At 37.9% G+C, this 14,394-nt stretch overlaps 1 protein-coding gene across 1 annotated transcript in view; it reads left to right on the plus strand.

The window, feature by feature from the left end:
• Positions 1 to 14,394, plus strand: part of LOC121156613 (cytochrome P450 3A6-like) — a 66,149-nt gene that overhangs the window by 18,622 nt on the left and 33,133 nt on the right. Inside the window, exons 4-7 of the mRNA XM_040980404.1 lie at positions 2,197 to 2,296; positions 4,617 to 4,730; positions 5,070 to 5,158; positions 7,051 to 7,199. Of these exons, the coding sequence (XP_040836338.1) occupies positions 2,197 to 2,296; positions 4,617 to 4,730; positions 5,070 to 5,158; positions 7,051 to 7,199 (452 nt within the window). The remainder of the gene's footprint in view (positions 1 to 2,196; positions 2,297 to 4,616; positions 4,731 to 5,069; positions 5,159 to 7,050; positions 7,200 to 14,394) is intronic.

Here is a 14,394-nt window from a genome sequence, read left to right on the forward strand (position 1 = left end):
CAATGCTTAAATTAAGAAACCAGAAAGGAAACAAATAAATAAGCTAAGTCTATAATTGAAGCATTTAGAGAAGCAACAGCAAAGTAATCCCAAGAATAGTAGGCAAAAAATGAAATAATAAAAATAAGAAAGGTAATTTTCCCAGATATAAACTAAAAGAACTACACTAAGAACAATAAATAAAAGAGCTGGTTCTTTGGGAAAATCAACAAAATGGCCTTCCTAATAGCTCAACAAATCCTAAAAAGTAGTGAGAAGATAGATATCAATAGCATCAGGAATGAGAAAGGAAATATAACAACAGATACCTGGGAAATGCAAAGAGTGATTAGGAAATATTATAAGAAAGTATATGTGAACAAATCAGAAGACCTAGAAGAGATGGATAGATTTTTGGATGGAACATTCTATGATACAGTCAAAACAATTCATTAAAAACCCAATGTTAGCATCATGATAAATGGAGAAAGATTAGAAGCCTTTCCATTAAAATCTGGAACTTGGCATGGATGTCTAGTTTCCATTTCTCTTCAATATGGTATTGCAAATCCTGACCAGATCTATAAGGTAAGAAAAAGGAATTAAAGATTCCAAATTGAAAATGAAGAACTGAAAGAATCTGTTTGTTAGATAACATGTTTCTCTATATAGGAGAACCAAAACACAGTTGAGACACTACTGGATCTCATAAGAGACTTTGGCAGAGTAGCAGGATGCAAAATAAATGAACACAAATATGTGGTGTTAGTGTATACAAATAATTCCATGCCCAAGAAAGAAATTGTAAGTATGGTCCACTTTAAGAGAGCAGAAATCTTAAATACTTAGGAATTAATCAAATCAAATGTGTGGAAGACCTCTATGAAGAAAACTATAAAACATTAAAAGAAAAAAGAAGAAGAGATTTAAAATGGAGAAACTTACCATGTTTAAGGATTGGCAGGATCAACATCGTCAAAATGTGTCGGGGTCCCTCACCCTGCGAGCAAAACTCCGACATGGTATAGACTCTTTGTAAAATTTATTCCTGCGGATTTCAAGTGTAGCGGCAAAGCGAAATCAGTTACAACATAGCGCTAGGAGCGCGCCTGGGGGAAATCCCCTTTTTAACCATTTTTTACCCACAGCTTTTTTCACATTACACAAACCAATCCATACACAGCTCCTCATAGCATGCGGCAAGCACACCAATCATGACTTAGATCACGTAGCTTCCCTGCGTGCTCGGCCCAATCCTCAATAACTTCCCGAAACCTGTTTACCACTTTTGTGCCACGAAGCATTGATCAACAAGTGCCATCTTTGAGGTGCGGCTCCACTCTCCACAAAAATGAACATATTCCCAAAAGTAATATACAGATTCAACACAATCCCAATCCGAATTCTAACAACATTCTTCTCAGAAATGGAAATGATGATATAAAAATTCATCTGGAAATACAAGAGACCACTAATACCCAAAGCTATCCTGAAGAATAAAATTCATACTGCAGGAATCGCAATTCCAGACCTGAAGACCTACTGCAGAGCAGTGGTCATCAAAACACTCAGGTACAGAAACAGAGATTAATAGAATGGGATAGAAACACAAGAAGGGAGCCTGCACATGTACAGGCCACTGATTTCTAACAGGAAAACTGAAAACAATCCAGGCAAAAAGCCTGGTCTATTCAACAAAAGCTTTTGGGACAACTGGATAGCAGCATGCAGAATTAAGAAGGAAGACCCACTCCTGTCCCAATACACAAAAATCAGCTCTAAACGGTTCAAGGACCTAAATGTACATTCAGAAACCATTACACTATTAAAGGAAAACATTGGAAGCACTCCCCAAGAGACAGGGAAAGGCTTCTTAGAAAAACTATTTCATTTTTAAATGCATTTTCTTCACTTGATCTACCTTAATTTTTTGAATTTAGGAGTGTCTTCTGTGGTTGGAATCTTGCTGTATATGCTACCCCTACTTGAACCAGGAAGGGAACTTGCTGTGTATTGTATAAAAGGGACATAAGAAACATAACGTCAGGATCAAAGTGTCATTCTTACTCTAACTTGAACCAGGAAGGGATATTGCTTTATGTTGTAAAAAAGGGGTATAAGAAACATAACCTCAGGATCAAAGTGTGGTTCCTGGCCTTGGCTGTGCCTGCTGCATCAGGCTTGTTGTGTTTAATCATTTCTGTTTTCCCATAATAGATGGTTTGAGGGTCCGCAGCCTGTGCTGGCCATCACTGATCCAGACATGATAAAAACAGTGCTTGTGAAGGAATGTTACTCTGTCTTCATAAACCGGCGGGTAGGTAGTGAGATATTTTTCAAGTTTAAGTATTAATTGTTAAACTTCTATTCTTAAATATTAGATACTTACAAAATGATCAGGGAAGACTCATAATTGCTTCATACTGTTTTTCTGGGTGACACTAGGTGCAGCTATAAAACTAGTGTATTTTTTTTTACCTAAATTACTTATATATTGGACGTGCTTGCAAGTGTATTTATCTTGTATCTTCATACCTCTAACAGGAGAGTGATTTCATTTTAATTCTGACTGATAGGAATGGTAAAATGTTGACTTTCTCCATTGCATTGTATATTGACTGAAAGTCTTATCTTCTACTCCCCTCCTCCCCCTTTTTTTGGTAACACAGCATCTCTCTTTTTTTTAACCAAGTTAAGAAAATTTGCCTGTATTTCTGTTTGAATTATTTTCTTGTACAATGTTGAAACATTCATTTTAAACAAATTATTGCTTTAGAAGATGGAAAAATGTTCCTAGAATTTTGAGTTGCTCGACCAGTCTCAGGATAGTCTATATAATTCTTTCTTTTCCTTGTCTTCTTGTGGTAATATGGAGACAAATGGACTTCCATACAATCTCATTATCTCTTCAGAATAGCAAATAAGTTTATTTTTTATATTATTTATTTTTATTTGAATGGCAGATTTTGCAGAGAAAGAAGTTGAGATGGAGAGGGAAATCTCCCATTCACTGGTTCACTTCATAATTGGCTACAGTGGCCAGAGCAGATTTAACCAAAGCCCAGATCCAGGGGCTTCTTCTGGGTCTCACATGTAGGTGCAGGTACCAGATGACTTCATCATTGTATGCAGTTTCTACAGGCTATATGCAGAGAGCTGGATCAGAATGCTGATATAGGCTGTGAATGCTGATATAGGTTGTCAGAACTGCAGTGAGAGGTTTAGTATGAAATGCCACATGCTGGCCTCACAAATAGGTGTCTGATCTCAGAGGTATTTTCTACTTTTAAAAAGTCATTGTATAAACATGCAAGTTTTTGTGGTTACATATAATACAATTGTTTCATTCTACTGTATGGCATTTCAATAAATACATGTAGAATCAATGAATCAGGTAGTTAATATTTTCAGTCCTTAATTCTTTTCAGGGTTTTCATTAAATATACCAGAAGTCTGTTACTGAAAGGGGTGGTGATTGCAAAGAAAGAATGAGAGAGAGGGTGAAAGAGAGTAAGAGTGAGACTTAGAGCATGAGCGTCCATCCATTGGTTCTCTCCCAAATTACTGCAATGGCCAGAGCTTGGTCCAACTGAAGCTGGGAGTCAGGAGCTTCTTCTGGGTTTTCCACATGGATGCAGGAACCAAAGTATTTTGGTCATCCTCCATTGCTTTCCTTGGCCATTAGAAGGGATCTGGATCATAGGTAGAGCAGTAGGTGCCTTTATTGAGTCCCACTGACACTGTTCCTTCTATTTTCTTAAAGTTTATTCAAGCCAGGGCCAATGAGTTCTTCTCTTTCAGTGTTTCATTCAATTAAAAAATACATTATTATGAAGTATAGATGTGCCACTCTAGTATCAATCCCTAAATCCTACTATGACACAGTGTTATGGTGCCTGCCTTTCAACACCCTTCTCTGTTTCCTCCTGCAGTCCTTGAAAGCCTGCAGCAATCACTCCTCTCTGTTCAAAATGGGTTATAAAACCTGTACACGTGAGAGAAACGTTTGGTGTTTGTTTTTCTGTGTACGGTTTATTGGGCTTAAGATAACAAGCTCCTGTTCCATCCAGGACTTCAGAGTTTAGTTCTTTCTTTGATACTATGATTTCATTGTCTGGAGGGGATATATAACTCAGAGCGGTACAGCTAAACCTAAATGAACCCCATTTTTATTTTTAAGGAAAATTCTCTTCTTTTATCAGTTGTAGATCATGTGCATGTTTCTGTGTATAGAGAGTGAGGCAGAGGAATGGAAAACAATAATTTGATTCAAAGAAAGATATAATTCTTGTGGACCATGTGACCTTCCACCAGCAACTCATTTCTGTTCTATTCTATGTTAGACGATGTTCTATGGTCCTTCTTCTGTTTTGTCTGCTGGAAGGACAGATTCTCTGATATATGGCACACTAACATTTATAGGAAAATGGAGGAAAAATGGCCCAGACCATAGTAAACCTACTATCCTATGTTTCTAGGCATTTGGAATAATATTTATTGAGCACATAATCTTAGCATAGCAACTGGTATACTTCTACTAAATACTTTTGAAATGACTGATGTATGTAACAAATATTTACAACAGTGATAATCCTTAGAATGTATGCACGATGAAAATGTCTGTATTTGAATTCTAGTGTCTGGGACCAGTGGGATTTATGAAAAGCACCCTCACCAACTCTAAGGATGAAGAATGGAAGAGACTTAGAACACTGGTGACTCCAACCTTCACTAGTGGAAAACTCAAGGAGGTAAGAGATTAGTGGATGTTTAAGTAGAAACTTCGCTGAGTCTGGAGTGAATTAGAAATAAAATCCTTGTGAATTTGAAGGGGAAATTCATTGGGCTCAAGGTTCCTCAAAATGATCTTTTTGTGTATGTGACCTAGAAGTGACATTAGATCATTAAAGATGTTGCTGAAATACCTCTACTGTTGTAATCCATTGCTTTTGACTTGGATATTTATTTTAACTGTGAATTGTGTGCTGTATTCTTAGACCTATGTTACTGCAACATGCATTAGAAAACTATTTCCTTATGTAACTTAAATCTCTGCATCTCACTGTGGCTGGTGTTGTGTGTGTACCTAGATGTTACCCATCATTTCCGATTATGGAGATGTGTTGGTGAAAAATCTGAGTCAAGAAGCAGAAAAAGGCAAGCCCATCAATGTGAAAGTGTAAGTAGCAATGTTTGGGTGGGGTTCAGTGCTCTTCCAGTGCATGGCCTGGATTTGAAATTTCCCTACTGGAATCCCTAGAGTGAGCATACAATAGCAAATATGCTGCGTAAACTCCAATGATTCAGTCAAAAAATGTCATGCTGAACTCAAAGGGAGTTGGGGACAGAGTTGGGCCTTCTTTGAATAAAGCACATAACGGAGTAACTAGCTTGACTGTCACCTTGAGTACTTGAGAGACAAAATTCAAGTGTAGAAAGAAGGAAAATGATTGTGTCAAAGTTAAAATTTTGTTTGTTTTTGTTTTGGTAGATGGTATGGAATAGGGCTGGGGCAGCAGGGGAAGCATCTGGAACATTTGGGGAAGCAAGCTCTATGACAGGAGAGTCCCAGTATGTGTGTAGGAAGAACTGAAATGCCTTCATGATATTGCTAAGGATATTAGAAAAATGCTAAATATTGAAGTATGTTTTTTACTTTAAAGTTCTTGAATATGTGGAGAGAGAAAGTCCAGAAAAGCCATTTGGGGTTGACAACAAAATTTGTTATCTCAACTAAAAATAATTTGTTATTTATGTAAGTATATTTATTTGGTGTGATGAGAGGCCTAGAGTATGACATATGTTCCATCTCCTGGTTCTAAATATCTGCAATAAGTAGGGATTAGTTAAACCAAGAGGTAGGGATTCAATCTAGTTCTCACCTGGGTGTTGAATGACACCAGTGCATGAGCTGTTCCTTGGTGTCTCCAAGAACATGCATTCTGAAGAAGCTGAGATTTATTAGTGGAGCTGACATTTGTCCTGAGGACTTACACGTGGAATGCAGCATCCCGAACAGCATCCTAACTGTTCTGTTCTGCTCCTCTAATCATTATGTGGAAATTTTGTATTATTTAGTAGTAGACTTTGTAAACTACAAATTCCTGGAGAAGCAGGGAGCATATCACATAGTTGCAAAGTCTGCCTAATAGTAGGTTTAAGGGAGATTTATTCTTATAGTTATCCATGGTTGTCCATGATTTTAAAGTGAATTCTACCTTCAGGGCTACCTCAGATTCTCGTGATGGAAAACAGGGTGTATTTTAGAGGATTGTCAATGGATGGAGGGAAGGAGAAATGAAGTTCCTGCAATTTAGAGCAGAGCGTTGTTGGTTAGTAGTGTGCTAGGGAAAAAGCATCTTTCCCAATAGTGTCTGGTGTGAGTCAAGACCTAGATGAATGTCACCTTCTTGAGTTTCCTGGAAAGAGTGAGTTATCCCACCCTATCCTGCTAAAGCTTAGGTCTTCCACACCAGTTACATCCACATACAGCACACACTTCTGTAACCTGTGTGATTATGGTCTTTAGCTTTTCTTGAGTGTAGATGCATGCCTAGTATTCCTAGAGTCCCTGCTACCCACAGGACAAAGACAACTGCACATTTCACCGTTGACATATGTGAGTGTGAGTAACAGAAGCAATGTTCATACCAATGATCTAGGTGGTAGTTTTATTTTTTTAACAAATTGGTTTATCTCAATGGTAGAGAGGGAGATACATTCTATTTGCTGGTTCACCATACCCTGTACTTTCGAACTCATGTACGTCCTGCATGTGTGATAGGGTGCCAGTTGTTAAACTACAATTTTCTGCATCCCAGGATGTGTTAGCATGAAGCTGGATCAGAAATGTGGTCGGCTGGATTTGAGCCAGAATTCCTACTGGTGATGTGTGCTTACTAAATTGAAGCCACTGGATCCCTATACCTGCCTCCAGATGTGGTCCAGAAATGGTTTGGCTGTCTGCCTGTTGTGCTTGACATGTGTTTTCTCAGCACTTCTTGCTGCATGTGTGGCTGAAGAATGGCAAGTAGGTGCTGGTTTTAATTGTTCTTGTGTCTCTCTTCACAGAATCTTTGAGGCATACAGCATGGATGTGATCACTGGCATATCATTTGGTGTGAACATTGATTCCCTGAGAAACCCAGAGGATCCCTTCTTGAAAAATTTCAGGAGGCTATTGAATCTTAATTTCTTTAGTCCTTTACTTTTCTCAGTCAGTAAGTATAGCACTATTTATTCATTTTTTTAAAAATATGCCTTTCAGAAGTTATTAATAAACAATAACATACATATTTTAAATGTATAGTGTAAGCCATCATTGTTGCCAATTCTAGAACATTTTTGTCAATTCAGTAATTCTGTTTCTTCTCTCATTACTCCTTGCCCCCTGTAGCATTAATCTTTTATCTCCATAGATTATTTCTTAAACCGTATTCAAATGGAATTGTTTCACACGTGTTCCCTTGTGATTGGTTTATTTCAATCACTGTTAGGCAGCAAGTAATGATCCATTATGTAACTTTCAATATTTTGCTTCTCAATGGATCATTAGTTGTTGGACATTTGAATTGTTATTGCTTTGTCTTGAAAATTGTGTTCATTCTTTGAAAATTCATGTTAAATTTGTGTTTTAATATCCTGTTCAATCTTTTGTATATATGTTCAGTAGTAGAATTAGTGGCAATAATTCTATATTTAGCTAATTCAGTATCTTTCAAGTGTTTTTCCATAATACCTGTATGATTTTGCTTTCTTACCTGGAGTATATAAGGTTCCAACTCTTTCTCTTTCTTGCCTGTGCTTGACTCTTGCATCTTCATAATATAGCCATTCTATTGGATAGAGGTCATAACCCATGCTGGTTTTGATGTTCATGCTCAAATTGATAATTACATAGCCATCATTCACCATTGTCATGCTTTCTTTCAATAACCATCTACTCAAGTTCCAGTACCATTCTATTTAAATTATTTTTTTCCTGTGTTATTGAATTGAAAGAATTCCTTATCTTGTAGAGAAAAGTCTCTTTACAGTTAAATGGTTTGTAACATTTTCTCCTGTTCTGTAAGTATCTTTTACCATTGTAGGTAGTTTCTGTATTAGTGTAAATCATTTTTTGTTTGTTCCAATATTATTAGTTCCTAAATTTCTTCATCTTCTGACACAATTCCATAGGCTCTTGGATTTCCCTTAACTCCTCTGTAAATTCATACCCCTGTGATTTCTCCTGTATTATGGCAATAGCATGGTCATTAGTAAGCAATCATAAGTCCAACATTTTGCTATTTAAATGTACCCTAATACTGCAGGTATGGACAATAGTGAGAGTCTAGGTCTGTGGGTATCTTTTACTCTAAATAGCTGCTGTGTAAGTGCAAATGATTAAGGTTTGATGACGTGTGATTTGTGTATTTTCCTTTTATTGCTTGTGATTTGATTATCAAGTCTAGGAATCCATTGCCAAATCTGAAGTCATGAACTCAACCCGCTTGGCTTTCTGCTAGAATTGTATAGCTTTATATCTCCTCTATTGTAAGTTGATGCATTTTAGGTTTCTAAAGCTATGTATGTTTTTTATCTGAAAGGCAGAATTAAAAAGATGGTGAGTGTCATTGGTGGGAGAGATGGCAGCGAGAGATTGAGAGCCAGTTTCATCTCTGCACTGGTTTATATCAAAGATTTCCTCAAGTTTTTGGGACAGGGCAAGGCCAAATCCAGGAGTTAGGAGATTCATGAAGGTCTTTACCTGAAGCAAGGGCCTTAGAATTTCTCTCATCTTCTGCTACATTTCCAAACTACATTAGCAGGAACCTGGGTGGGAATTTGTGCAGTCAAGACTTGAAGCAGCACCCATATGGGATGACTCTGATGCAGAAGGAGACTTAATTTCTCACAGCACAGTGCCAGTCCCTGGAGTTAGCTTTGTACAGAGTGATAAAAAAAAGACTCTCTTTTCTGTTTTGACTGTGATTGTCCAATTGTAGCAGCACTAATTGTTGAACTGAATAGGCCTCTCCCTTATATGGAAATAAATCATTCACGTTATTCAGTAGAAAAATGGAAATAAGGTTTCCTTTTGGTCTCTGTTTCTTTTATTTTAATCTCTGTCTATACTGAAGGTCCTATACTACTTGCTGTGGTGTTATAGCTTTCTATATGTTGAAACTGGGAATTGTAAGAGTAATTTTCCATCTGTTGATTCCTTCCTCAAATAGCTGTAACATTTGGAGTTGAGCTAATCTGAAGCCAGTAGTCAACATCCTTTTCTGGTCATTGCATAAATGCATGTATTTATTGAAAAGTCAGATTTGCAGAGAGGAGGAGAGACAGAGAGTAAGATTGTCCATGCATTGGTCCACTACCCAAGTGGCCATAACAACAGGAGCTGAACTGAGCCAAAGCCAGGAGCCAGGAGCTTCTTTCCTGGATTCCCATGCAGGTACACTGTCCCAAGGAATTAGGCTACTTCTACTACCTTCCCAGGCCACAGGCAAGAATGGGTAGAGAAGCAGCAGGAATACGAAATGGTGCCCAAATGGGATCTTACCTTATGGAAGGCAAGGATTTCAGTCTCTAGACTATTGTGTTATGCCCTGATTAAGTCATTTAATCTGCAGATAGATTATTGGTCAGGTTGCCACTGCACAGGCCTTGATATCTAATGTTATTATCAGAGTAATATTAGTTTCATAGTATGTGTGTGGAAGTATATATTCTTCCAAATATTTTTATAATTAATTTTATTAGTTTGTGATACACTTCCATTAGTTCTGGAATTTCTTCTTATATATCCTAAAGCACCTTCTCTTCATTAATATCCCCCATAGTATTATAACAGTATAGTCCGTCATAAACAGTCCATCATTCTGTTGTTTAAGTGTATCCTGACATTGTAGGTATGGACAGAGATTCCATCATCCTATTGTCAAGATATTTTTAACAGTTTCATTGGAAGTCCATTTCTAATTTGAAAGTAGAGTTGCACATGCTTTTGTATCTTCACACTGTTTATGAAAGTTTCTATGACACAGTCATTATACATGCCCTTAATGAAAAGCCATAAAGCAAAAGTGAAATATGCGAAAAAGAGAAAATTTACACCATGAAGTCATGAAGTTAAATAACATGCTACTGAATGGCCAATGTGAAACTGATGAAATGAAAAAGGAAGTAAAAGCTTTCTGGAAGAAAATGATGCTAATGTATGACCTATGTGTCACTGAATAAATCTGTAGAAAAAAATCTTTAAAAATAAAATAAAAGCAAAAATATCACAACCCATGAAATGTGGCCAAACAGCATTGAAAGGGACATTTAAAACATGACACAGTTAGAAAACAATCAAAATATCTCAAATAAATGACCTGATAGAGCATCTCAAAGATTATTTAAAAAGCAAAATGAACAGGAATTTAGAAATGATTAAAAAATCACATCAAAATGAATTGAAACTAAATGTCTGCAAATTGCAGCAAGGATGAACAGTTTTTATTTTTATTTTTATAAAAAATTTTATGATGTTTGTCAGTTGATTCAAATAGAAAAGGTTTAGTATCACAGAAAAATGGTTCATGCCATTGTATCCGCACTTTCTGTTCCTTCTACCTGTATATGGGGAAAGGGCAGAGTAAGAGGATATGCCACACCCAGCCTGCTAACCACCTCAGTACTGAGGAATGGGGCATGGCACCTGATGTCATTACCAAGTCATTGATATAGATATACCACAAGAGTTCTGCTCAAGTGGTTTCAATGGTTCTAAAATGCTGTTGAGCTCACAGATGCAAAGATGAGGATATCTTTCCAAGGTCCATTTGTTGACACAGTCCACCCTTTGGTCTCTGTTGGCTCAGAAATGTGCTGTCATGCTTCACTGTGGTAGTTGACCAATTTAACTGCGCTTTTTCCACTGCTATGGTACCAGGTGTCCTCTGCAAGCTCAATGGTCTGACATATCCTCCATGTGCTTTTGGGTATGCTGTCCATAGCTCTGTCAAAGCCACTGGGAGGCCCAATTGGGACACATGCACTCCACTGACAGACCGCCGATCCTGCCACCCTCTCCATGGTTGAAATTATAAGTCCAGCAGTTTTGTTTCGGGATCCTCATAGCATTCTTTTCCATGTGATATCAGACCTGACTCTTCTGTGTAAACCTACCTATATTGGGTAAAAATTTTTCTTTCACCCATGTTACCATATGTTGACACTGGTAATTGCAATTGCTAGGTCAGACCTATCTCAAGCCTGGTTTATTTTTTAAATTAATTATTTGCTTTGTTTATTATTATTATCATTGTATGACACAGCTTTATCAGCCCTGGGGTTTCCCCTAGCCCACTTTTTAGTCCAACTCTGAGCCAATGTGTTCTTTCATATCATTACAATAGAATTGTTCCTTGTAGACAGTCATAAATCCAACATTGTAAGCATGGACAAATGACAGTGTCCAGCATCCCACTGTCAAGTTTTACTTGGAGTTCATCCTCGATCTAGATGTGGAGATGCATACTGTACCTTACCCTCACATTTGCACTTGTCATTCTCCACTCCACAGATATAAAAATCCCTTAAGAGAAAAGCCACAAAACAGCAGGAGCTCTCCACATTCCCCTGCAGCATTATATAGCAGATGCTGGCACTGGAGGCTAATATGAAAGGTTAAACTTCAAAACTATCTGGAAAGTGCATGAGCCAGGTTTGGAAGTGGCCTAGGAAAGAAATATTGGGCACCTCCCTCTTGGGTTACCAGTAGCCCTGGAAAGCATGAAAACCAGGACTGGGGCCAGGATGGCTGAACAGAACAGCACCCACCAGCATGTGTATGGGCTGGCTGGATGTGTTGAACTAGGTGTTATTGCCCAATGACATGTATCAGAGCTGAATGGGAAATGAGACAGATGAGATTTTTCGGCTGTATATACGGGCATGCCCTGAAATGATTACAGGGGATGGGCCTGGTGGGGGTTACTGGGTATTGCTCTGACTAAGCTGCAGCTCCCACTGGTTTATGTGAGGGCCAAGTGTGTGCTGGGCAGAATCAGGCTGGCCTGCAAGATCCATTGGTTCCAGTGGAAGACAGGGCTGGAAACTGAACCAACCCAGCAATTGCAACTACCATCTGATTGGGGCAATGGACTGTGCCAGGCTTGCAAGTACACACAAGAATCTGGTCTGAGATTACCTCAGACAAAGTTTCTTTGGGAATCTCCCCAATTGAACTGCCAGACTCAGAACAATAACCATGAAGAGAAGTATAGGTCCCATGGTCTGTCACGGAGTGCAAATGCCAGAGCCAAGCCTCCTCAGAGGCTCAGACAGAGCAGTGGTCAGCATAATCAGGTGCACGTGGAGGATATTGTAGGCTATCAGAACCTGCAGGGAATGCCTGGCACCTCAACAGAGGACAGAACAAATCAATCAACTATCCCAGCCATGTGTTGGCAGTGAAAAACTGTGCAAATGGAGATTCTAAAATGAACTATGTCAGCCAGTGGATTCTGCAGTGACTTCATCGTGCTTGGGATGGTGAGATTGGCAGCAATTCATAACTGATGAACTATTAAAACCACTTGAGCAAGATCCTCAGAGCATGCCACACACTGGGCCCTGGGATAGGTGGGAAGCCGGATGGGTCTTCTCCCTTCATTTCTCCATTTACCCCTGAAACAGAAAAAAAGAAAATGTGAAAAAATAGTCTCATGCACTTTTCTGTAGCACTTGAACCTTTGTGCCCTGATTCACCATGTAAAGATTGTCAAAAACAAAGAAACAATAAAAGCCACAAAACAAAGCCAACAACAGGAAAAAAAAAAGAAATTTGCAATTCCATGAAGTTAAAAACCTGTCACTGGATATGATGGTCTTCATTACACAGTTACTGTACGTCCTCTTAAATGAAAAGCGACAAAATAAAGTCAACAACAGGATGAAATGAACAAAAATAAAAATACCATGAAGTTGAATAGCATGCTACTGAATGAGTAGTGTGTTGCTGAAGAAATGAAAAGGGAAATAAAGCAGCATTATGAAGAAAATGATACTAATATGTGATCTGAGTCTGTGGAGAATTTAATGAGATAAAACATGTTTTGAAGAAATGAAGCTAAAAGCAAGAAAACCCATAAGATGTAGTTTCCACTTATCTTTGTTGGTGAGATGTATTTGCTGTAGGTAACAAACAGATGAGTTTTGTGATTTTAATCCAGTCTATGCCTCCAAGACATCTACTTGATGAGTTAAACCATTCACATTCACAGTTAAAATAAATAGGTTGCAATTTGGTCCTGTCTTTGTAGCAATGGGTTGTTCATTGATTTAAACATATGCTTTTATTTTATTGCAATAATCGTCACATTTGTCTTTGGTATTGGTATGTGCTATTCCTCTTCTCTGTCAAGAGAACATCTTTTAAGTATCATTTGTAAGGCAGGTTTGGAAGAGGAATATTCTTTTAAATTTTCTTTACTTTGGAAGACATTTATTTCATTTTTATAGACAAAGGAATGCTTTGCTGGGAACATTATCCTGGGCTGACAATTCTTTGCTTTTAAAATCTGGACTATGCTGTTCCATTCTGTGCTGGATTGTGGAGTTTCCTGTGTTCAATCAGCTGTGAATTTAATCGTCATCCTTCTGTATGTCAATTGATTCCTTTTTCACGTTCACCTTTAAGAATCTTTTTATTATGTTTGGTTGCAGAGAGCTTGATTATCATGTGTCATGGGGAATATCGCTTTTTGTCAACCATTTTGGAGTTCTCTGCCCCTCCTGGATGTTGTTTCCCAATTCTTCCTCCAGGTTACGAAAAATTCCCTTTATTATATATATATATTTTATTAATTACACTGCATTATGTGACACAGTTTTATAGGCACTGGGATTCTCCCTAAATCTCCCCGAACCCTCCCCGCATGGTGGATTCCTCCACCCTGTTGCACTACCATAGTTCAAGTTCAGTTGAGGCTCTTTCATTGCAAGCATATACCAAGACTCTTGTAAGACTTATGTTTTCAATTGAGTACTGTTTTTCTGTTTCTGAATACTTTTTTCAGCTTGATACAGCTCTGCTTTCAGCATTTTTTTTTTTTTTTGATTCCTCTTGGTGACAGAAAATATCTTGCAATTCTGAGATTCTTTCTTCTGCTTTCTTCATTCCATTTTGGAGTTTCTCCATTTTACTTTTCATTTGCTCCATTAAGAATGAGAAATTCTTCATTTCTGATATATCCGGTTTCATTTGAGTCATTGCTTATATTTCCTGTGTAACACATTCCTTAAGTTTCTAGAACTCCTGCTTTACATGCTTCTTGTTGTTAAGGTTTATAACAAGTGTTTTGAACTCTGACTCCCCCAATTTTTCCATGTATTCCTCAGTTAATTCTGAGTTTTGCCAAGGCTTTTGCTCCTCTG

This window comes from Ochotona curzoniae, unplaced genomic scaffold, assembly GCF_017591425.1.
Source record: "Ochotona curzoniae isolate NIBS_2020 unplaced genomic scaffold, NIBS_Ocur_1.0 contig_3437, whole genome shotgun sequence".
NCBI classification, from domain to species: Eukaryota; Metazoa; Chordata; class Mammalia; order Lagomorpha; family Ochotonidae; genus Ochotona; species Ochotona curzoniae.